At 46.3% G+C, this 24,187-nt stretch overlaps 2 protein-coding genes across 6 annotated transcripts in view; one reads left to right on the forward strand and one right to left on the reverse strand.

Annotated features, from left to right (window-relative positions):
• Nucleotides 1-3,274: 3,274 nt before the first annotated feature.
• On the reverse strand, nt 3,275-5,800 carry LOC133378798 (uncharacterized). Its single transcript, XM_061613419.1, has 2 exons — nt 4,978-5,800; nt 3,275-4,867 (listed from the first exon to the last, which is right to left on the reverse strand). The coding sequence occupies exons 1-2, from the start codon at nt 5,798-5,800 to the stop codon at nt 4,830-4,832; spliced, it is 861 nt and encodes a 286-aa protein (XP_061469403.1). The 3' UTR covers nt 3,275-4,829.
• PRKCD (protein kinase C delta) overlaps nt 5,051-24,187 on the forward strand; it is a 113,498-nt gene continuing 94,361 nt past the window's right edge. Inside the window, exon 1 of one of the 5 annotated variants that reach the window (XM_061618031.1) lies at nt 5,051-5,196. The gene's annotated coding sequence lies outside the window, so the exon portion shown is untranslated. Of the gene's footprint in view, nt 5,197-5,231; nt 5,530-5,563; nt 5,697-5,764; nt 5,923-23,673; nt 23,746-24,187 lie in introns of those variants that run through there. The other 4 variants (XM_061618029.1, XM_061618028.1, XM_061618030.1 and 1 more) reach the window with 4 other exon arrangements.

Genomic DNA, 24,187 nt, shown 5'->3' on the forward strand with positions numbered 1-24,187 from the left:
AGGATACGCATCTGGGACAGTAATTTTATTGATTAGCCGATAATCAATGCAAAACCTTGTCGTTCCATCTTTTTTCGGAACCAGGACAATACTTGAGGCCCAGGGACTGATGGATTCCCTGATCACTCCTAATTCCAGCATATCTTCCACCTCCTTTTTGATCTCATTCAAAACTTTCCCATTCACACGGTACAGAACAGATCTGATTGGGGCATGATCTCCAGTATCAATGGAATGTATAACTATACTGGTTCGGTCAGGTTTGTTGCTAGAGAGATTCCTATTGGTTTTCAAAACTCTCAGAATCTCTTCTTTTACTTCCTCCTCTACCTCCTCTGACCATTCCACTTGATCTACCCCTCCTTTGTCTTTGCTTTCCTGTACCAAATCTGGAAGTTCAGGCCCACTTCCCTCAGGGAATAAGGTAACTTGCAACACCTTTGCATCCCTGGTATGGTAAGGCTTTAACATATTTACATGAACCACTTTGCTTTTGTTTAATTGGTCTGTGGTGATTACATATGTCACTGTGTCAAGCCTTTCTCTGATGGTATATGGTCCTTCCCAGTTAGCCTGTAATTTGTCATGTTTCCTGGGTATGAACAACATAACCATATCTCCCACATCATACACACGTTCTCTGGCTGTTCTGTCATACCAGTAACGTTGCTTCTGCTGAGCTTGACTCAAATTCTCTTTCACCACTTCCATCATTTGTTTCACTGGTTCACATTCACCCTTTCTCTCAGCAGGCATCCACAGTCTATATAAAATCCCATTCTCACACACAACTTGATTCCTCAGTTTGTCAGTGAAAGGAATCTGTTGGGTCAGAGCTTGTTCCTTTATCTGCTTCAAACTTATATCTTTATGCAGCTCTTCCCTGAATTGATCTGCTTCTTCCCCAGAGACCACTTGATACAGTTTGTCTCCTTCAGCAGGCCTGCTAGTGGTTGCTATGGTGACCTGAGGCTGGTTAACAGATTCCACCCTGTTTGTTTCAGCCCCCCTTAATATGGCTTCTTTTTCTCTGCCAAGTTGCTGTCTGGTCACTACATAGATCTTTCCTTGGGCGCCCATTACATCCCTTCCCAGTATTACTGGTTCTTGTTGCTGGGCATTAATGCCTACTTTATATCGGCCCTCTCGGCCTCTCCAAGTCATATCCACCAGGGCCACAGGCAAACTTTCTGGTTGACCTCTCACTCCTTGGATAGTCACAGTTTCCTGAGGTAATATTACATCAGATTTTATTAAATCTGGCCTCAGTAATGTCTGAGCGGCACCAGTATCAAGCAATGCCCAATAATTTGCCCCTTGTACACTCACTTCCTCTCTCAGACTTGAATCAAGGTCTGTTACTTCTGTCCAGTTTATCTGGCAAAACTGAACCTTTTTCGCTGTTTCTAAAGCCTTGGGCTCTGTTTTCACTGTCCTTGTCTGAGCAGGATTACTACTGGGGTTGGCAACCTTACATTGAAAACGTAGGTGCCCCGGTCTACCACATTTGTAGCATAATTTCTCCTCACTTTTAGGGTACACAGATCCACTCTGGGGTGTCCTGTGCCCTTCAGATTTTACTGGAGGACTCACTCGCTGTGGTACCACATCCCTTCTGCCAGCACTATATGGTCTGGGTTTAAACTCTCTTGATGTTTTCCCCACCCAGCCAGTTCTATTGGAGGCGAAGTGATCCGCCATCTCTGCGGCCTCCTGCACAGATGTAGGGGAACGGTCTTTGACCAGGAGCCTTATTTCTGGTGGTAACTGATGGTATAATTGATCCAGTATCATGAGGCTTTTCACCTCTTCCACTGACTGAGCTTTGGCACTACTCATCCACTTTCCAAATATATCCATCAACTTTGCTCCCAGTTCCACAAAAGACCTACCTGTCTGTATCTGGCAATTTCTGAAAAGCTTTCTAAAATAATCAGGCCCCAGTCTGAATCTTTTAAACACTGCTTCTTTGAATTCAGCATAGGTGACGGGCCTGTCTGAGGGGAAATATTGGTATACCTCAGCCAATTCCCCTTTAATCAGATTTGATAAATATTGCATGTATTTATCTTCAGGTAGCCCGCACAACTGAGCTGCTTTTTCAAACGTGCTGAGGTAAATTTGAGGATCTTGACCAGGCTCATAGACAGCAAAGTCCTTTGGAGTAATTTTTATTTTTGCTCCATCTCTGTCCTTTCTTGTTTCATCAGAATGAAACTTCTCTCTTTCAAATTTTAACTTTTCTACTTGTAATTCAGCATCCACTGCTCGTTGCTTCTCCCTCTCCTCAAACCCCATTCTCATTCTCTCAGTTTCCATCTTCAACTTCTCAGCTTCCAACTCTCGCTGTTTATCTTTTTCCTCAGCCTCAAAGACCCGCTGCTTTTCTTTCTCATCAGCCTCCCTCCTCAATCTCTCAGCTTCCAACTCCCTCTGCTTGTCTTTTTCCTCAGCCTCCCATCTTAACTTCTCTCTCAAGTACTCTATATAAGCGGGATTGCTTAAATATCCTTCTGGGGTCTCTTCTCTGACAGGTTGTTTTTGCTGGGCAGTTGCAAATCCTATAAGTGCTACCCTCAATTCATCTACCCCTTTACCCTCGTGAGGTAAATTGAATGTTATGCACTTCTCCACCAGCTCCTCTCTTTTCATTTTTATATATTCAGCCATGGTGTTTGAGTTCACTCACTCTTTGCCACACACTCTTTGCCAGTCACTCTCACAAGAAATCTTGTTTTGTTATTTCTGTTTGCCACACCACTGTATCTGGATTCTCTGTTGTTCGTATCCCACCGCTACTGACACCACGTGTGATGTGTCCTTCCCTGGCTCTCCCTGTCAGGTTCCTACCTGCTCGTGGTTACTGCCTGTCTCTAGGCACCACCAGGGACTCCACCAGTCCGGACCGCACTCTCTTATGGTTTACCTATCCGCTCTAGCACAGATCTCAACAGATCCCCCTGCTAGGCAACCACCAGTAACATCCCAATACTAGTATTCCCAGAGACTCTGAATACTGGTATTGTCATTCTCTTCACCGCTGCCACCATTTGTTACAGTTTCCCTTCAGCCTTGGTCATTACCTTACCCTGCCTTCTGGTCTGTGAAACCCCAGTCAAGGATCAGGCCTTTGGTAAACCAAATTAAGTATTTATTACAGATAACAAAGCTAACAAGATTAACAAGATTTCTTCTTAAGGCACATAAGCATATGGTTTTACTCAATACTAATCCGAACTCCACCTCCCTCCTGGCAAACAACTCTCTAAACCCCACCAAGCAACCCACTCAGTTCTCTTCTCCCCCCCCCGATTCCACTCTCACTCTTCCTTTTATACATTCAGCCATTTTAAACACTCAGCCAATCATCTTGCATTCTACTGCCCATTCACTCCCCCTCCTCTTTCACTCCACTTACCATGTATCTTCTAAAACAACACTTACCATATATACATTAATATAGGAACATCACACACACCCCATGCTGACAGAGGGAATCCTGGACTGCACAACCTAATGCCTCATACCCTCTCTCTTCATGTGCTAGGAAAGGAGGGAGCTGTCAGGCAGCCAAACTCAGGCTGTGCCAGCAGGAAGGAGGTGGAAAGTCAGGGACTGAGGAAAGAGGTCTGAAGCTCAACAGGAATTCAAATCCCTAATAGTCATGGACAAGTGGAGGTCTGCTCCTGTGGATCCCACTGGACTCATTCCTTTTGCACATATATGTTATGTTCACGATGGATTTATATTCTTAATAGAATCCTAGATGGGACCAACAAAGTAAGATAGCAATCACAGCAACAGATGCTGAGGGGCAGGGAGCCAGTGGCAAGGTGCTGGAGGACAGAACTGTGCACCACATAGCCTGCCTTTTCCCCTTCTAAACTAGCCTACTGCCATCAGGTGTCGCAAAGAACACTGGCCCATTGCCAGTACTGCAGTAATATCTCAGTTAAGGAATCCTCCAGGAACAAAGCTCCTTCTAAAGAAGGCTTTTTTAAAGTGGAAACTGACTAGCTTTGCTTTGCTATGCTATAAATAAACTTTCAAGCCTGTCTCTTTTCTTTAAGGTGAAACTGACCAGGATGTGTCTTTGCTTTGTTATCAACTGACAAGCTTTTGCCTCTGCATTGCTAGGATGAAACTGACAAGCCTGTGTGTTTGCTTTGCATTAAAGAGATCACTTGCTTTCTCCCAGGGCTGGGGAGGGAACTTTCCAGTATGATTGGGAGGGGGAGGGGGAGGCACCCTTTAAAGCCCCTGTTGAAGCTGCCCCCACCCTCTATGAGCAGGTGTAGGAACCTATCCCTATTCTTTCCATGTTATTCCTATCAATGGTACCAAAGTTTCTGTTAAAGTAGTAATGTCCAGGAATGTGTCATCTTTGTTAACCAATTTCTGTATCCAATTTCTGTACATGGAATGGGGAAGGTGCCATCTTGTCTTTCACCTAAGGCAGCATATAGACTTCAGCCAGTTCTAGATTCCACAAGCAGAGAAAAGATACACTGTGCAGTAGCACAGAAAGGTACTTACAGAGACCAAGAGTCCCAGATTATTCTTGCAAGCCAGCCAAGCCACATGCTACAGACTATGGCTATATATATATATATATATATTATGGCAAAATACATATATACACACACACAAATACAAAGCTTGGGGGAAGTTCTGTTTGTTGCTTTCAAAATTGCAGCATAACTAAATAAATATATAAAAACAATTCTATACATACATAATATCAATTCAAAAATACAGTATCATACCGTGTAAAATATGATATTGTATATTGGCAAGTAACCAGGAAACGCAATAAGAAAACAGCATTGCTACATGATAGGCAGTGGGCTCCGGATCAGCAACCGAACTGAAAAACATGAGAAATAAATGGAGGTATGGTTAGGAAAGTCGAGCTAATCTCTCTTCCCACGGGCTAGCCTCTCCCAGACGAAACACTCTTCGCAACTCCACTCTAACCTCTCCGAACACTGGAGCGATTCAAAGTTAGGTCCCCGGTGGCTCCAGGCAGAGCCTGCGCCAAAGTAAACGAATGCGAAGTCCGCCGCCGAGTTTCCAGCAGCAAAGAGCCCACTCGCGCTCCGGCAGAGAGAGGGAAGGTGGGGGCAAAAGGGAAGCGAGCTTGCCTTTCACAACAACAACAATTTAGGGCGAGAGCCAAGAACGCTGCTGGTTCAGGTAAGGCGCACAGAGCTGCGCTCGCCACTCCCCTCAGTAGGCAGGGCAGACACCCAGCCCGAGGCCCGAAGTGGCTGGGTGAGGCTTGTGCAAACGAGCTCCTTTCTGGTTGTTCTCGCCTGGGACAGCCCCTCGCTGAGACCAGGAGAAACAGGGAGTGAGGCACAGGAACAGCAGGAGGAAAAAGTGAAAGCAGGCGTAACAGCCTCAACGCGCCGGTTTCTTTTTGTCCCCGTTTGGACCGGCCCGTGAAGCCGGGAATCCGCGCCTCTCCGCGCGCCCCCACTCCCGGCCTCGCTTTCTGCCCTCCGCGGCGGGCAGCCCCAGCGGCAGGTGAGCGCGCCCGGGAAGGAAAAGCTGGGGGGAGGGGCGAGCGAGTGGGGCGGTCCCGAGGCGGAGGCAACTCCGCTTGAGCGCCGCTCGCTTGTTGGGGCAGCGCTCTCAGCCTCGGAGTGCCGAGCCGTCCCGCGCTTCCTGACCAGGACCGCCCGAGTAAAGGGGTAAGTGATCCCTCGGTGCCCGGGCCGCTCCCTGGGGGGCGCTCCCGGCTCGGCCGTTGCTGCTTCGCCAGCCGCCTCGGTGAACGAGGAAGCGGCGCAGGCATCCCTTGTTCAACGGAGGGGGAGAGGGTGTCTCCCGCCACCCGCCACCCGCTTCTCGGCGCGGAGGGCGGGCGTGAACGGGTTGAGCACCTCGCTCCTCTCCGCCTCCTGGCCAGCGACAGTGGTGAGTTTGGCTTCTGCCTCTGGTTTGGGGTCGGGGGACGCACTTTGGGGAAGGCGCGCTCGGCTCAGAGCAGTCCCCTCCTTCCTCCCTGCTCTGCTCGTCGCAATCCCGGGGAGTGCGGGACGGAGCACGGTGCACGCAGAGTTGAGCGGGTCACGCCGACGGGGGTTGCCCAACTTTGGGTAGAGCGCCGAGCGGCTTTGTTGAACATCTGCCGGATTGGCTCCACCGAGACTTCCTCGTTTGAAGAGCCTCCATGTTTTCTTTAAGCGCTCCGCCAAATGCTTGAAAATTGAAAGGTTGCTTAGTAAGGGGAGGGGGTTGCGGTTGATTTGTTGGTAGATATCTGTGGTTTTGTTCTTCTTTGCAGCTTACTGCATCTGCTTGCAAAGACAAACTTACTGTTGCAGTCTAGTCCCTCCTCAGAGTTCTTTTCTAAATAGTCTTAAACCCCTTAGTTGTGTGCTTTTTTTAAAAAAAACCCAACAATATTGAACTGGACGACAACAAACAAAACCACACTCCCAACTCATCACAAAGCATTTGTAAAAGCGGCTGTTTGTTGGTGTTTGTTCTCAAGCAAAGCCTGAAATCAGGCCTCGGCAGCTTGGTATTTGCAGGACATTTGGTTATCTGAAAGGATTGACGCTGGGGCTGGTTCTCTGAAAAAACAGTGACAGCATACTTCAGCTTGCAGATGCTGCCGATGTTAAATCTGAAAGGCAGCTGCTTGTGTCAACTCTTGTCTGATAGAAGCACTCAGCATTAGGCTGTTTGTCTGATCTTTAGACTTACTACAACTAGTAAGAAAACTCTTTAGGATAGAATGATTGTCACTTGCACCAGCACAATGTTCCCTGGGTTTATGAAATATATTTTGTTATCTCAACTTGGACTGCCTCATTGTGGTCCAATTCAAGATGGTTCCCACCCCCTTTTCTGGCTCTCTCACATCTAGAAACAGCATGTTGAGTAGTTCAGTACTGAGGATTAGAAAGGTTTCCCCCCCTCCACATTAGTGTCTATAGGTGTATATTTTACTTTGGTTTTCCCCTACAGTGTATGGCTAGGTTTGCTTGATTAGTCACCTGCAATTGTTTGCCATCTGAGTATGTTTCTGTTGTGCACCTGTCCTCTGCTTGTGATAGACTTGATCTTGAGTGGGATAGTCCTGCCTTTGGACAGGATTGGACTCAATAACCATTTGGTTTCTTCCAACAACTTCATGATCCTATGAACGCAAACCATGATAAGTGTTTATATGGTGCCATACCAGCATTGCTGGAAAATTTATTTGATACTGCAGACAGTTACAATAGCAGTAGCCAACCTTTTTGGTATATGTAGTGCAAGTGAACTCCAAAGTGTGCAGTAACACCACTCAAGGGCATACAATATGTAGCTGTACATAAAGGCTTGTTGCTTCTGTGCAAGCCAGGCACAGATTTCCACTTGTGCTTTCCACCCATGCGCAGGTTGCCAACCTGTAAAATATAGCCATACTCCCTCAGAGATGGGATTTTTGCACTAGAAAAAATGAGTGAATCAAGTTTCTTCCTGTCACAGTAGCAATTAAATTTCTAAATGAAATGGCTGAATGATCTCAATTAATGGGTTAGTCTCGGCTTGAGCCATAAAATAATTCGTTCCAGGAAGTGTAGCAAGCTGTTTCTGGGGAACATACAGGGAGGAGTTAATAACATTGGTCATAAAGATCTCAGTATACTGTAGGTTGATACGACTTGCTTATCTTTAACTCAGATGTAATGCAGATGGTGCAAATGCTGTACCATCTGGTTAATGGGAAGGTGATGTAGCATGTTGTTAATACAACTTATTTACTTTTGGACTACAATGCTATGCACCCTTTTCTGGGAGTTATATCTGTTGAATCCAGTGAGATTTATTTCTGAGTAAACATCAGTAGGATTTCTCTGTGTTTTCACTGTATGAGCTGATAATGATGATCACATCTTCAGTGTTGCTTAAATGATCAAAACCCATGTGGAAGAACCACATGGTGCTGAGTGGAGAGACCGCGAGGGCCAATGGGATGGTTCAAATCCCTATATAGCCACGAAGCTCACTGTGTGATTTTGGGCCAGTCGCTGTCTTACCTTAGATAAAATGGGGGGGGGGGAGGATACGCTTTGAGCATATCTGACAGGAAATGGAAGATAAAAATGTAGCAAAGAGGTGTCTACGTTCTTGGAGTGTGTGCACATGCCACTTTTATTTATCTTATTTATTTATTATTTGATTTATATCCTGCCCTTCTTCCCAGTAGGAGCCCAGGGGGGCAAAGAAAAGCACTAAAAATACTTTAAAACATCATAAAACAGACTTTAAAATATTTTAAAACAAAACTTCTTTAAAATATTTTTTAAAGCTTTAAAACCATCTTTAAAAAGAGAAAGAAAGAAAAGGTTCAAAAACATTCAAAAGCAATTCCAACACAGATGCAGACTGAGTTAAGGTCTCTACTTAAAAGGTATGTTGAAAAAGGAAGGTCTTCAGTAGGCCCTGAAAGATAACACAATTGGTGCCTGTCTAATATTCAAGGGGAGGGAATTCCAAAGGGTAGGTGCTGCTACACTAAAGGTCCCCTTCCTATGTTGTGTAGAACGGACCTCCTCATAAGATGGTATCTGCAGGAGGCCCTCACCTGCAGAGCCCAGTGATCAACTGGGTATATAAGGGATAAAACGGTCTTTCAGGTGTCCTGGTCCCAAGCTGCGTAGGGCTTTGTACACCAAAACTAAAACCTTGAACTTAGCCTGGTAGCTAATAGGTAGCCAGTGCAATTCTTTCAGCAGTGGGGTGACATGTTGGCAATACCCTCCCCCAGTGACCAGTCTTGCAGTTTGCACCAGCTGCAGCTTCCGGATCAACCTCAAGGGTAGCCTCACAGCGTATTTCAGTAATCCAGCCTGGAGGTTACCAGTGTATGGACAACAGTGGTCGGGCTATCCCTGTCCAGAAATGGCTGCAGCTGTCTTACCAGCCGAAGCTGGTAAAAGACACTCCTAGCCATGGAGGTCACCTGGGCCTCTAACAACAAAAATGAATTGAGGAACACCCCCAGACTATAGTCCTGCTCTTTCAGAGGAAGTATGACTCCAACCAAAGCAGGCAACTGACCAATTATCTGAACTCGGAAACCACCAATCCACAGCATTTCCATCTTGCTAGGATTCAGACTCAGTTTATTGGCCCTCATCCAGCCCACCACCAAGTCCAGGCAGCAGTCCAGGACTTGCATGGCCTCTCCTGATTCAGATGTTACGGAGAAATAGAGCTGGGTATCGTCAGCATACTGCTGACACCTTGCCCCAAATCTCCTGATGACTGCTCTCAAGGGCTTCATCTAGATGTTAAACAGCATGGGGGACAAGATAGTACCTTCCGGCACCCCATAGCACAACTGCCAGGGGGCCAAAAGACAATCACCCAATGCTATTCTCCGAAAATGACCTTGGAGATAGGATTGGAACCACTGTAAAACAGTGTCTCCAATACCCATGTCACCAAGTCTGCCCAGAAGAACACCATGGTCAATGGTATCAAAAGCCCCAGAGAGATCAAGTAAGAGTAACAGGGTCCTTCTCCCGATAAAGGTCATCCAAAAGGGTGACCAAGGCCAATTCAGTCTCATCACCAGGCATGAATCCAGACTGGAATGGGTCAAGATAATCTGTTTCATACTTGCAATTCCTGTGCCACAACCCTCTCAATCACCTTTCCTAAGAAGGGGATATTAGAGACAGATCAGTAATTGTCACAAACCAATGGGTCCAAGGCGGGCTTTTTGAGGAGCTGCCTCTTTGAGGATCACTGCCTCTTTCAGGGCAGCTGGAACCACTCCCTCCCGTAACAATGCATCGATCACACCCTGGATCCACTTGGTCAAACCCCTTCGGCAAGCATTAATAAGCCAAGAAGGGCAAGGGTCCAGAGGGCATCTTGCTGGCCGCATCATCACAAGTACCTTGTCCACATCATCAGGCCACATCAACTGAAACCGTTCCCAAGAAGTTGCAGCAGACGTTGCACTGGACACCTCACTGGGGACTACAGTAGATGTGGATGGGGCATCAAGATTGCTATGGGGGAGAGCAACTTTACCCTCAAAGTGCCTTGCAAACAATTCACAGTGAGCCTCCGAAGGGTCTAAAACTCCATTTCCTGGAGTTGATGTCAACAGACCCCTGACAATATGGAAAAGCTCCACTGGACGGCAACTTGAGGATGTGATGATGGCAGAGAAGTGGGCCTTCTTTGCCGCCCTCACTGCCACACAGTAGACACGGTTATGATGTTTTACTTGTGCCCAATCAGCCTCACAGCACATTCATTAGGATTTTTATTCATCTTGGATGTTTACAGTAAGTCAAAATCATAGGTTTAAGAATACAACATAGTAGGAAATTGGATAGTGTACACTTCATATATAGAATGCTAAACTTTGTTCTTGAGTAGTCAAATTGCTTTCAGGGTTTCTAATGTAAATCAATGGAGGTTTGCATCCTACTATTACTCATTAAACATGAAAATGATATTAATTTGGTCTATTCCCTTTATCTGGCAACCTGAGCCTGTAAAGTGCTTTAACTCTGGGGGTGGCAGGTGAAATGGCATATTGTACTTCTCAAGTAGTCCCTTAATACAATTATTTATTTGTTTGTTTGTTTATTTATTTATTATTTGATTTATATCCCATCCTTCCTCCTAGCAGGAGCCCAATAACAATTCCTTATTACTAAAGAAAAATAGTGCATTCCTGACTCCTGTGCTTGTGAGTGGTTGTATATTGTATAAGGAGCCAGTGCTCCAAATAGGAGATGAATCTGCCTTGAACATTTTGGAAATGTGGGATAGAAATGTTCTAAAATAGCCTTCACGAATCTGGTGCCCGCCAGATGTTTTGGACTACAATTCCCATTAGCCTTAGCCTGTATGGCTGTGCTGGCTGGAGCTGATGGACTTGTGCTCTAGTTATTTTGGACTACACCAGGTTGGCAAAAGCAGTTCTAAAGAAATAAAAGAAGCAAAAGAATGTGTGATTCCATGAGATTCTTAGTAGCAGCAACTACCTTTGTGGAAAGGAGCAGGAGTCTTTCCTGCAGGCTTGAATTAATTCAGAGGCATGGAGGAAGTAGAATGGGATTTGTGGTGAACATGACAGAGACCAGATGAATAAACCAAAGGGGGGAAAGTATTCAGGACTGGGCTTATTCACACTGAAACACTTAATCAAAAGTATTCTTTCTTAATTGGTCGGCAGGTTAGTAATTTTAATAATGAAAGAAACATTTAAAAATGCTGTTAGTTTGGGTACAAGAATTGACATGGTGGTATGGTTACAACTGCAGAAGATTCCTTTTCTGTGATGGCACCCTGTCTGTGGAACTCTTTTCTGGAGAAGTTAGACGAGCTTCATCTTTGTTTAGGTTGAGGCAGGTTGTTAAAACTCTTTTGTTCTGCATAAATTCTGGATAATTTAAAATATAATTCCACTTTTTATTTTAAATGTTTTTGTTCTTAATCTGTGATATTTTTAAAATGTATCTTCAAGGCCTGAGCACTGAAAGGCAGCTCATAAATAAATTTGTAATTAAATACATTTAAATTCCGTGGGCTCTAAAATGCCCCATATCTATTCAGGAATTAGTGTATACATATATGAGTGTAGCACTTCATTTCCTACAGATGTCTGTTATCTGAATTCCTGAATCAGTTCTCAAAAGCATGGCTGATACAGCGTCAATTAGCCAAAATGACAATAGTAAACTTGAGGAGGAAGAATAAATGAGATTACAAGACAGTTTCAGAAAATCGTATTGTATTTTGCTTTTGTAAATCAAGGTGCTTATTAAATCCAGATAAAAAGCTCAGAAAAAATATTTTTATACTTATTTTGTTAATCTGTCATCCCTTTTGGAGGGGGGAAATCCAAATTAGGTTTCTGCATTTGAAGACAGCCAAGTGATCTTGAAAAGTAAAGTAACGCATGAATACTTGTTTAAATCCAGCTACAATCTTTCTATTTATTTATTTATTTTTGTATTTACATGTTTGCATAACTAAATACTTTAAATACCCCTTCGGAAGCTGATGGTCTTACTCCTGGCACTTAATGTGCCATCTGCAAACAGAACATAAAAATCTATTAACAGGAATGTAAGACTTTGGAGGATTGAATCCATATCATACAAAATAGCATGCATATACAACTGAAGACTCCTTTGTTCATTAGAACTGAACTCTTCCAATGTTGTATGCATCAGTATTTCTGGGAGAACATGTCATTTGACAGGCTAAATTCTTTTTCATCATCTCATTGTTTAAATTGCCTTAGACAATCATAACTTTGCTTTACCTATGCCTTTCAAATAATTTAGGAGGCTATTGCATTTCTCTGTGTTCTTCTTGCATGCACTATTGCTGTTTCATTTTCACCCGCTTACCCTACTGCCCCTAACCATGACAGCGTATGAATCTGCATGCACTACTGCAAGCTGCTGTGCCTTTAATGGTGAGAAGGAGAATTCAGCTCAAAAGGGGTTTAAAAAAAAAGGTTGTGGATGCTTTGTAACGTATTGGCAAAAGCATGGCATTCAACACTGATGCTACTTGCATAGAATGCCATGTCAAATCTAGAAGAATATAAATAAATGGTAACAGCTGGGATTTGAACTGCAAATTGGGGAAAGAGTTCTTAACAGTAAGAACAGTCTTATTGTTGGCAGCAGTTTTGGCATATCTGTTACTGAGAGTTTTTAAGAGGAAGCTAGTATTCCAAAGATTGCATGGAGTAGGTAGATTAGAAATCTTCTCTCTGGTATTTTACATGAAGATGCTTTTGGAAAGTTAATTTAATCCTGCGCTGATTGAGAATTAGTTTATCTGAACTACCTTTGGACTTTCACATGCAGATATCAGGAAAGGGGAACCTGTGGCCCTCCAGATGTTGTTGAATCTCCACCTTCGGCCTCTGACAGCATGGTGAATGGTCAGGGATGATGGGAGTTGGAAGTCCAGTGACATTTGCAGCGCCACAGGGTCCCCATCCCTAAGCTTCATACATTCAGGGACAAATAGAATCCTCATGTGGAGCTATAAGGCCCTAAATCAGTATACCAGCCAAAAATGTCAGCATAAGTCCTTTGTGTGCCATTGTTGCTGGCAAGCCACTATAAAAGTAACACCAGTTTTTGCAACGGAATTTGAGGGCAGTTTAGCATAAATAGAAACTTGGTGTTAGGTATTTTAGTTCCGTTGAGTTTGAATTACTCTGCAATTTGTTTACCACAATGCTCAGTAATATATTTTGGAGCAGTTTATGTATAGGCACTTGCTTGTGTATATTTAGCTTATTTTCATGTGGTGATTATATTGTGATTAATAGTGTTAGAAATAAATTGTGATGGTAGTGTAAAATCATAGGACTCTTTGATTACTGCATTTACTGTTACCATTCTAAATGTATCTAAAACATTTACGCTAGACGTGGAAGTGTGTGGCTCTCTGCATAATCTCCCTTTATGATTATGCCTTTTAAACAGAGAGGAGACTGCAGGAAATAAAGCCTATGAAAAGTGCCAATGAACAGTAACATAATGTAAGGAAATGTTCTAATTCAATCTTTTTTTCCCCTGCTAGATCCAAGTATTTACTAATTCCCAAAAATGAAAGGGCGCAAGTAGAGACGTGAAAGCCTGGGGGGAGGGGAAAGGAAAAATTTGGAATTATTTTTGTTTTTTCTGAGTTTTTCCATTTTTTCTGAAAAAATGGGGAAAATGGGGAAATGTTTTAAATGAATTTTCCAGTCGCCCCCCCCCCAGGCCTTCACATCTCTAGGTGCAAGAGGGAAGGAGTGAGGGTGCTGTACAGTGCTCCTGATCACCAGTTCTTGGTTGTGACATCAGGCAGCATTGTGTCTGCACCAGTCACAGCCCAAAACATTTTGCTTCTTGAGAAAAAAAAACCCCAAGTGCTACTGTCTTCCTTTCAGACTCTAAAATGTCTTGTTAGAGCTCTGTCAGACTACTACATCTATGTTGTGATGGTAAAAATCAACTTTCGAAATAATTTAAAGGTGACCAGGGCTGGTGCCAGAGGGTGGCTAGGTTGGGCTCCTGTGGCCCAGAGGGCCCCCTGAATGCCCCCCATAGGGTGGCACTCCCATTCCGTGATCTGCAGCAGTGTTGAGTCCTGCAACCCAACCCTGCCACAGATCGTGGAGAAGGAGCTCCCAGGCACACACACACACCCAATACAGACAGCACAGGCTTCAGTAAGCCCTCCCGCACCCCCCCACCTACCTCTCCTGTCAGTGTGAATGCCATGTGCACATGCCTGCCTCACCCAAGATGGTGGGGGGACTTCTGTAAGGGACTGACGCCCCCACTACCATCTTGGTTGATGGCAGGCATGTGCGCACTTGATTCACATGACAAAAGAGGTAGGTAGGGCACATGAGCCTCCTATATGGGGGGGCATTGGGCTATGGAGCTGCTGGCCCGGGGCAGGCTGGTGCCCAAGGGCCCAGTCATGCCTGGCACCAGCCCTGATGGTGACCCTAAACACTAAACAGTGGTCACATCTATCAAGACAAGTCATACTTTCAATGATCCTTCACAAGGCATAAATAGCTTCATCCATTTCAGAGTCAGGCCGATTCAAGCAAATTGAAATAAACTGGATTAAGCATGCTTTAACTCTGCATGGGATTGGGTTGAAAGAGTAACCAAAGGCATAATCTGGGTCTTAATAATAAACTGTTACAGACCAATTCCCCCCCCCATTCGACTTAAATATACAAAGAGAGAGGCTCCTCTCTATTACACAAACCATTTAAACATTCCACTGCACTTAAACAAATGCATTTTGCAATAGGCTTCTTGATGACGAAGTTCACAATGCATTAAACAAGTGGATGTTCCCAAACATGCAAAAAGGAGGGCGCTTGGGAATAATCATGCTATTACAGCACTCTCAAAACCAGACAAATCAAATCTGCTCTCGCCTAATAGTTCTTCGCCAGCTTGGATTGTAATCCAAGCTGCAAAATAACTTCTCCCTCACCTCCTGCTCACTTACTTGGCTTTGGTAATGGTGGTAGGGAGGAAGTCTCCCTCCTTCTTTCACTGTTAATTGAAGTGCTGTTTTAGCAATGTTCCAAGTGTGACATTGTAAACCCTTTTCAACCCTGGACTTATTCCTGAGTCAACACAAATATGATCTGGCTGGGTTCTTGACTCAAGATCACTTGCACCACAGATAAAGGCAACTACAAAACTCAAAACACCTCCTCTTTTTATTTGAATATTTGGATGTTTAATCTAATGTCATGACATAACATAAAAAGAACGCTGCTAGATCAAACCAAAGACCCATCTGGTGTCGCAATCTATTGCAGTAGTAGCCAATCAGGTGCACTCATGTCAAGCAGGATATGAGGAGAATACCACTGTCCCATCTGTGAACCCGGAGGCACATTGCCTCTTGACTCTAGATGTGATATAGTCATCATGACTAATAGCTGCTGATAGACTTATCTACCATGAAGTATTTATGTTAATTATGGGTATTTATATTTATATTTATATTACTTTGTAAACTGCTAAGAAGCCTATTTTGACATTAAGCGGCACTGTATGTATATAATTAAATAATATAATACATTTGTGTTTTAAATTGTTTTTAAAATATGTTTTTAAATTGTGTATTTGTTTTAATGTTTTTGATTGCTGTAAACCACCCAGAGAGCTTCGGTATGGGGCAGTATACAAGTGCAATAAATAAATAAATAAATATGTCTATGATGCAACATGCAGTGCCATAATGAAAGAAGCATTGCATCTCTGCCTCCCATGGGTGACACTGCATTGGAAGTTTCCTGAGGCGGGACTAAAACAGACTCTTCCACCTCCAAATGACTGCTTGCTTCATCTTGCTTGCATAATGATAAGGCTGCCTCTTAGTCCTAAATGTGAATATTTTGGGTACAGTAGGGCCCCGCTCATACGGTGGGTTACGTTCTGGACCCCCACTGTAAAGCAAAAACCGCTGTAAAGAGGATCCCATTGACTTACATTGACCAAAATGGCGCCCGGCGGCAAAAAAATGCCGTAAAAGCGGAACAAGCACTGTAAAGCAGGGCCATTCTACAATTCACAACCGCTGTATTAGTGGAACGCTTTAAAGGCAAAGCACTGTAAAGCGAGGCCCTATTGTATACTAATATGATGACTGACTCTGCAGTAATCCCACTTTATCAACATAGTTTCAGATTAGGTGCTGTGATGCTTGTGACAATTGTCATGTTTGATGTATAAGAAAAGGTGCCTAATTAAGAAAAGTCTTACAATGTATTCTCTTCGTAGCACAGTTTATGTCCAAGACCAGGCAAGACAACCTATTCAGCTCTGGGCTATCCAGGGAATCTTCCTGGAGCCAGAAGGCAACTGCAAATCAGAAGATTCTACACAAAATTTATAAAATATCCCTTGCATTACTACATTTTCTTGAGGGTCAGCTGAGCAAGCAAAGAAGGGCATAATGTTTGCCTTCATTAAAATGTCGTTTTTATAGCACAGGACCAAGAACACTCTCTCTCTCTCTGTCTCTCTCTCTCTCTCTCTCTCTCATTTAAGGCCTTATTTGACTGTCACAATTGTAGTGAAGATGCAACCACATTATATATTCCACAGTCAATTTTATCCTGCCTTTCTTGTGATTGCTGTACATAAGTACAAGATGTGCAATTAAAATAAATTCTGTCATTCCGTTTTCAACTCCTTGAACACTGTGGCTTCTTGCCATTTTAGCCACAAGTGTGTTTCAGCCAAGGAAGTGCCAATGACGAGCTACTCTGCTGCCTGAGCAACAGAGTTAACTCCTCTGACGTGGTGGTACTCCAGGAGTGTGTATGTAGTTGATGAACAAAAACTTACACTGGTGGTGCTCTATTTACTTTTGAAACAGAGAAGTTTAGAAGAGAGACATGGTTAGTAGCCTTCAAGATGCATCTGAGAAATTGTTTTTGATGTACCTTTTGGTTTTGGGGTATCTCCTAATACATGAGACTCAGGTTTAAGAGAAATGGGGAGGAAAAATACAAATTATGGTTAGACAACAGAAATGAAATAAATAACTATTGTGAAACTGTGGTTTTTTAAACGCTAATGTTCATGAGCTATTGATTTTATTACTCTTTTATTCTGCACTCTCCCCACCCCATTCCCCAGAGCTCAAGACAGTGTACATAGTTTTTTCTCCCCCTACTTCCATTTTTCCTCACAACAAACCTGTGAGGCAGATTAGGCTGACAATGTAACTGGACCAACATCACAACAGAACGTCATGGCTGAGTAAGGCTGAGTTTCCCTGGTTCTAATCCAACATTTTACCCACAAGGCAGTGGCCTTTGTCACTGATGATTCCTTGTGTTCCTCCTGTTCTTATAGCAAGTAGCTGTTGCACCAATTGCTGCAGAGTGTCATGGCCCCGTCAGAGGACTCATCAGACGAGGATGACTCGGGAGTAACAGCAGCAGACCCAGAAGCAGCAGACCCAGAAGGAGAAATGGAGGAAACTCCTGAGAACCCAGCTCCTTCTCCCCCTCAGCTGCAGAGCACCCCAGACACAGCTGAACCCTTCAGCCAGATGCAGCAAGTGAACAGGATACTCCCCCCTCACCTGCAGAACGTAGACAACAGAAGGTCAGGCAGAAGAGGGGCAGGCCTGTCCACTTAAGGCCAAAACGCTGATGGCTCACACCTGCTGACAAACCTGCTCCTTAAAAGTCAAACCTTGGCTTCAGCTTGTTGCTGACTACAACGTCAGGCGTGACCACTGTGTGTCTTCCTATCCCCTGAACCTTGACTTGGACTGATCTCTCAGCAAACTAGACCCGGACCTTCACTGACGTCTCTTCTGGATTTCTGGCTTGGCACGTAAGCTTTGAACGGCCTCTGCCCTTATCTTGCTTCCTCCTTGCTAGCCTGGCAGATTTATAGCCAAGCTGCTGGCTGAGGACTTATGGAACCTCCAGCCCTGCCTGCACCCCCACCGACACTGCTGTCTCAGTGAAGAGCTGACAGTTTGTAGTCAGCCCAAAACGAAGCAAGCAACAAGTGAGTGGGGGAAGTGCCGACCATGGAGCAACTCCAGCAGGAAAACTTGCTCCTGTGCTCACAAGTAGACCAGCTGCTGTTGGCCGTCCAAGGCTTGCAAGCCCAGCTAGCAGCAGCCCCACCCACTCTACCTACAGGGAGGGCCAAGTGCCCTGTGACCCTCCCAGAGAAATTCACTGGGGCTTCAGAACAGCTCTCAGCATTCTTGGCCCAGGCCCAGCTCTTCATGGAGTTACAACCGGAGACCTTCCCAGATGATAAGACCCGGGTGGGATTCTTGATTAACCTGTGCACCAGAGCCGCAGCTAGATGGGCCACGCCCCTGCTCCTTGAGCGTAGCCCCGTGCTCAACGACCTAGCCGCCTTCACCAGGGAACTGATGGCTATGTTTGAGGACCCAGTCAAATCAGCCACAGCCAACCACCGCATACGCAGGCTGGGGCAAGGCCGACGCCCCTTGGGGGAATATGTAACAGACTTTCGTTTACTACAACAAAACCTGGGCTGGAATGAAGTGGCTCTCATGGATCAATTTCAGGAGGGGCTGTCCGATGAGCTTCTGGATGAGCTAGCTAGGGTGGAGCGCCCTGGAACCCTGCAAGCCCTAATACGCCTGTGTCTCCAGATTGATGGGAGGCTGGAAAGCAGGCGTGCTGCCAACCGACCCCGGCCAGTCTACAGAGCTTCGGCCCCAGTGGCTGTGCCCTCGGAGCCCTCCAGCAAGGACCCTACACCCCCGGTAGAACCTATGCAGCTGGGAGGGGCTCGGCCACGTCTTTCTGCTGCCGAAAAGCTGAGACGCAGGCAGCAGGGCCTCTGCCTGTATTGCGGGGCCCAGGGACATTTTGCAGCCCATTGTTTCGCGAAATGACCCACAGCCCCTACCTCAGGAAATGCCCATGCCCCGGCCTCCACAGGCCCCTGAGCTGGGGCAACCTCGTGGTTCAGGGGGCCCGCCACCTCAGTTCCTCACTGCCCAAGCATCTGACCATGTTGATCTCTCTGACAGTCCCCGGAAGGGGTACCCTCCAAGTACCAGCCATGCTGGACTCAGGATCCACCAGCAATTTCATGGACGTGTCCTTTGCCAATCTACACCAGGTTCCTAGTCAACCCATTCGTCGCCCTATCCTCATGGAGACTATTGATGGCCAGCTTCTCGCCTCGGGCCCGGTAGTACAGGAGACAGTGCCGCTAGACATGGCCCTGGGTGAGCACCGGGAAAGCCTCCATTTCTACCTGGCTGCCACGCCCCACTTCCCGGTAGTGCTTGGCCTGGCGTGGCTACAGCGGCACGACCCCCTCATCCAGTGGTCCACGGGCCGACTGACCCTCGGATCCCCCTATTGCTAAACCACCTGTTGGGGGCCGAAGGAGCACATCCTGACTACCCAAGAGGCAAGCTCCACACTGGAGAAATTACTGGAAAAGTACCGGGAGTTCCAGGATGTTTTTGGGATGCAAGAGGCAGACCAGTTGCCGCCCCATCGTCCTTATGACTGCCCCATTGACCTGCTCCCCGGAGCCAAGATTCCCGTGAGCTGGATTTACTCCCTGTCAGAACCCGAACTGGCAGCCTTTCGCACCCATTATGGACATTTTGAGTACACAGTGATGCCTTTTGGCTTGTGCAATGCTCCTGCCGTCTTTCAGCACTTCATGAATGACATCTTCTGGGACCTCCTAGACCGCTTCCTGGTGATTTACTTGGATGACATCCTGATCTACTCACGGAACCCCTCGGAACATAAGGAGCACATTCAAGTGGTGCTGCAGCGCCTGCGGGAGAACCGCCTCTTCGCCAAGCTAGAAAAATGTGCATTTGACCTCACTACTGTGGATTTCCTAGGCCATCGGATCTCTCCCTCGGGTATCCAGATGGACCCAGCCAAAATTGAGACCATCCTCCAATGGGCAGCTCCTTGAAGTCACAAAGATGTGCAGCGCTTCTTGGGCTTCGCCAACTATTACCGCCGGTTCATCTCCCACTTCTCCGAACTAACAATACCCATATCAGACCTGCTTCGAGGCAAAGAGAAGTTTGCTTGGACGGAGGCCACTCAACAGGCATTCCAGCGCCTCCAACAAGCCTTTACGTCTGAACCCATCCTCCAGCAACCTGACCCCACCAGACCTTACATAGTAGAGGCCGATGCATCAGATAAGGCAGTTGCAGCGGTCCTACTACAGCCGGTGGGGAACAAGCAGTCGCTGCTCCCCTGTGCGTTCCACTCCCGGAAACTCAATTCTTCAGAACAGAACTATACCATTTGGGAGAAGGAGTTACTGGCCATCAAAGTAGCCTTCGAGACCTGGCATCATCTCTTGGAAGGGGCACACCATCCGGTACAGGTACGAATGGACCATCGAAACCTGGAGCACCTGCAAAGTGCCCAATGGTTTAACCAACGCCAGATCCGGTGGTCCCTGTTTTTCTCCTGGTTCCAGTTCACGGTCACCTACCTCCCCGGCCGCCGAAACACACAAGCAGATGCACTCTCTCGCAAGCCGGAACAGAGCTTGGAAAAGTTACTTTTTTGAACTACAACTCCTATGAGCCCCAGCCAGCATGTGCTGGCTGGGGCTGATGGGAGTTGTAGTTCAAAAAAGTAACTTTTCCAAGCTCTGAGCCGGAATACTGAGCCGAGCAGTTCGATTGCCCCCTTCGCCCAAGCCTCCACCCAGAGAACTTCGCAGCTACCCACCAGCCACAACCCCTACTGGACCGGGTGCAGGAACAGCAGTAAAAGGACATATGCCCTGGCACAGCCGCGAGAGCTCCAGTCAGGAACGCCCACCCTGGACAGCCCATTTTCCTTGCAAAATGGCCTCTTGTACCACCGGAACCGTTTGTACGTTCCCCCGGGAGCTCTGCGGGGAGAGGTGCTCCAACTCTGCCATGACAGCCAGCCTGCAGGTCATTTTGGAACCTATAAAACCCTCCACCTGGTCCTACGGGATTTCTGGTGGCCCTGGGTCCAAGCGGACGTCAAGGACTATGTAGCTGCCTGTGATACCTGCCAGCGAGCCAAGAGACACCCCAGAAAGCCACCTGGGCTCCTGCTCCCGCTGCCTACCCCCCCAGGGCCCTGGCGCTCGGTCTCCCTGGATTTTATCATGGACTTACCGGCCTCCAGGGGAATGACCACCATCCTCATGGTCGTAGACCTGTTCACCAAGATGGCCCATTTCCTCCCCTGTGCCGGACTACCCTCTGCCCCAGAAACTGCTCAACTGTTTTTGACCCAGGTTTTCCGTTTGCACGGCCTCCCCAACCACCTGATATCTGACCGAGGAGCCCAGTTCACTGCCCGGTTCTGGCAGGCACTGTTTCAGGCCCTGAACGTCCAGATCCACTTGTCCTCCGCCCACCACCCTCAATCAGATGGACAAACTGAACACACCAACGCCACCGTAGAACAATACCTGCGGTGTTACACCTGTTTCCAACAGGACAATTGGGTGGATCTGTTACCTCTGGCTGAGTTCGCATATAATAATTCCGTTCATGTCTCCACATGCCAGACCCCATTCTGTGCCTCCTACGGCTACCACCCCCGGTTCTTCCCATCAGTGCGACCCCCTTCGCTGGTCCCCGCTGCGGATGTCATGCTGCAGGAGTTGCAGGCCCTGCAGGCAGTCCTGAAGGAACAGCTGGAGCAGGCAAAGGGCTCGTATAAGCGCTTTGCGGACCGCCATCGCCAACCAGGCCCGCCGCTGAAGGTAGGGGACCGGGTATGGCTCTCGACCAAGTTCATGCGTTCGCACCGTCTCTCTCAAAAGCTGGAGGCTTGGAACGTAGGTCCCTTCCGTATCACCCAGCAGATTAACCCGGTGGCGTTCCGGCTCCAACTTCCTGCATCCTTCCGCATTCACCCTGTCTTCCATAGATCACTGCTGACTCCCGCTCTCCCGCCTCACCCCTTGAGTAGTAAGCCGCGCCCCCTGCCGCCGATACAAGTCAATGGGGAAGAGGAATTCGAAGTGGCACAGATCCTGGACTCCCGGAGGCATCGTGGCCGCCTCCAGTATCTCATAGACTGGCAGGGGTACGGCCCAGAAGAACGCTCATGGGAAGATGCTGCGCAGGTGCATACCCCTCATCTGGTCCGTCGATTCCACCAGCACTACCTGGATAAGCCGAGCCCAGGTGGGAGGCGGCGGGTTGGTCGTGGGGAGAGGGATAGTGTCATGGCCCCGTCAGAGGACTCATCAGACGAGGATGACTCGGGAGTAACAGCAGCAGACCCAGAAGCAGCAGACCCAGAAGGAGAAATGGAGGAAACTCCTGAGAACCCAGCTCCTTCTCCCCCTCAGCTGCAGAGCACCCCAGACACAGCTGAAGCTCTTCAGCCAGACGCAGCCAGTGAACAGGATACTCCCCCCTCACCTGCAGAACGTAGACAACAGAAGGTCAGGCAGAAGAGGGGCAGGCCTGTCCACTTAAGGCCAAAACGCTGATGGCTCACACCTGCTGACAAACCTGCTCCTTAAAAGTCAAACCTTGGCTTCAGCTTGTTGCTGACTACAACGTCAGGCGTGACCACTGTGTGTCTTCCTATCCCCTGAACCTTGACTTGGACTGATCTCTCAGCAAACTAGACCCGGACCTTCACTGACGTCTCTTCTGGATTTCTGGCTTGGCACGTAAGCTTTGAACGGCCTCTGCCCTTATCTTGCTTCCTCCTTGCTAGCCTGGCAGATTTATAGCCAAGCTGCCGGCTGAGGACTTACGGCCTGGCAATTACCAAGGAATCTCCAGCCCTGCCTGCACCCCCACCGATACTGCTGTCTCAGTGAAGAGCTGACACAGGGCTAGAGGGCAAGATGTCCTCGCTCCTATCCTTGCTAGCCAATACCATTCTTAAAATTAAAAAAGTGTACATAAAAAACAGTGGTGTTTTTGGAATATCCGGCACGTCATCTGAAAGGTATGGCAGTTGACAAATATGTCTACTGGAAAGAGGGGCCATTGTGGTCTGCTGGGAGGAAGGGCAGGATATAAATCAAATAATAAATAAACAAATAAAGGTTATAGCTAGCCTTGTTGTCATTTTCTAGTGCTTCCATAAATAAATAAAAGGTAAGGAAAATAGATTATCTGTAAACAAAGTATTATTAAAGGCAAACAGTATTTTTTAAAGAAAAACAACATTACTTGCTAGTGGTATGAAAGCACAAGCTTATGCATGTTTACCCGCAAGTTTGTTCCATTATATTCAATTGAGTTTGTTCCCAGTGGAGATTATTACTTTGGATTATTCTTATTCTTTAATAATTTAACATTAGTGCAGTTTGCAAAACCAGTTTCCATAAAACATAGGTTTCTTAGTCATGCAATGCTTTTCTATGTTAATCTGGAATGCAATATTCCAATTTCATTACTCATGCTTTCTAGAGTCTTGTTTAAGAATCTGGGAATGCATTTACTATAGTGTTTCTTGTATTGAGATTGGAAATACATCCATTTTTTAAATCAAAGTTTACAGGCTTTTTAAAAAATATATTAAAATATCTGTCTCTTAAATGTTCTGCAAAACAGTTTCTTTAAGTCTCAGGTCTGCTGCTATTGAGTGATGCAACTTGAATGCTGTGGATTAAACTAGCACTATTCCCACCCAACCCAGTTTGGCTCCTGATATAAAGAATTGCTTCTGAGGAAACAGCACTTTCAAATGAAGTGGTAAGGTTACATGTGATCAAAAAGCAAGTAATCTAGGGTTGCTAGCTACAAGGACATGGTGTGGGCAGTGTCTGTGCATGTCTAGAGTGCATTTCTAGTGTGGGCAGGATAAGCAGTGGTTTTGGCTTCTGTTATTTGGGATATGACAATTGAGTGTTTTCTGTTATAGCCAACAGTTGTCTGTATTAAGCATGCATGATCAAAGCAGCATTAAAAATGCTGACTTTTTTAACCTCAAGAATTAGATCATGTTTTTAATCCTTTTTTAAAAAGATTATCTCAGCCCTGCCATATGCAGACTTAAGCATGACACAGTGCAATCCTAAAAATGTCTACTGAGGAGCAGGGGAAGGGTTATAGCTCAGTGGCAGAGTGTCTGGCCTTGCATGCCGAAGGTCCCTGGTTCAATCCCTAGCATCTCCAGGTAGGGCTGAGAAAAGCC

Source organism: Rhineura floridana, chromosome 3 (assembly GCF_030035675.1).
Source record: "Rhineura floridana isolate rRhiFlo1 chromosome 3, rRhiFlo1.hap2, whole genome shotgun sequence".
NCBI lineage: Eukaryota > Metazoa > Chordata > Lepidosauria > Squamata > Rhineuridae > Rhineura > Rhineura floridana.

Bases quoted from the DNA above. Each gene is read 5' to 3' on its own strand.
- LOC133378798 (XM_061613419.1), bottom strand. From the start codon at position 5,800: ATGCCTGCGCCGCTTCCTCGTTCACCGAGGCGGCTGGCGAAGCAGCAA. The intron at 4,868-4,977 runs GTTAGAGTGGAG...CATGTTTTTCAG, and splicing joins TCGCTCCAGTGTTCGGAGAG to TTCGGTTGCTGATCCGGAGC.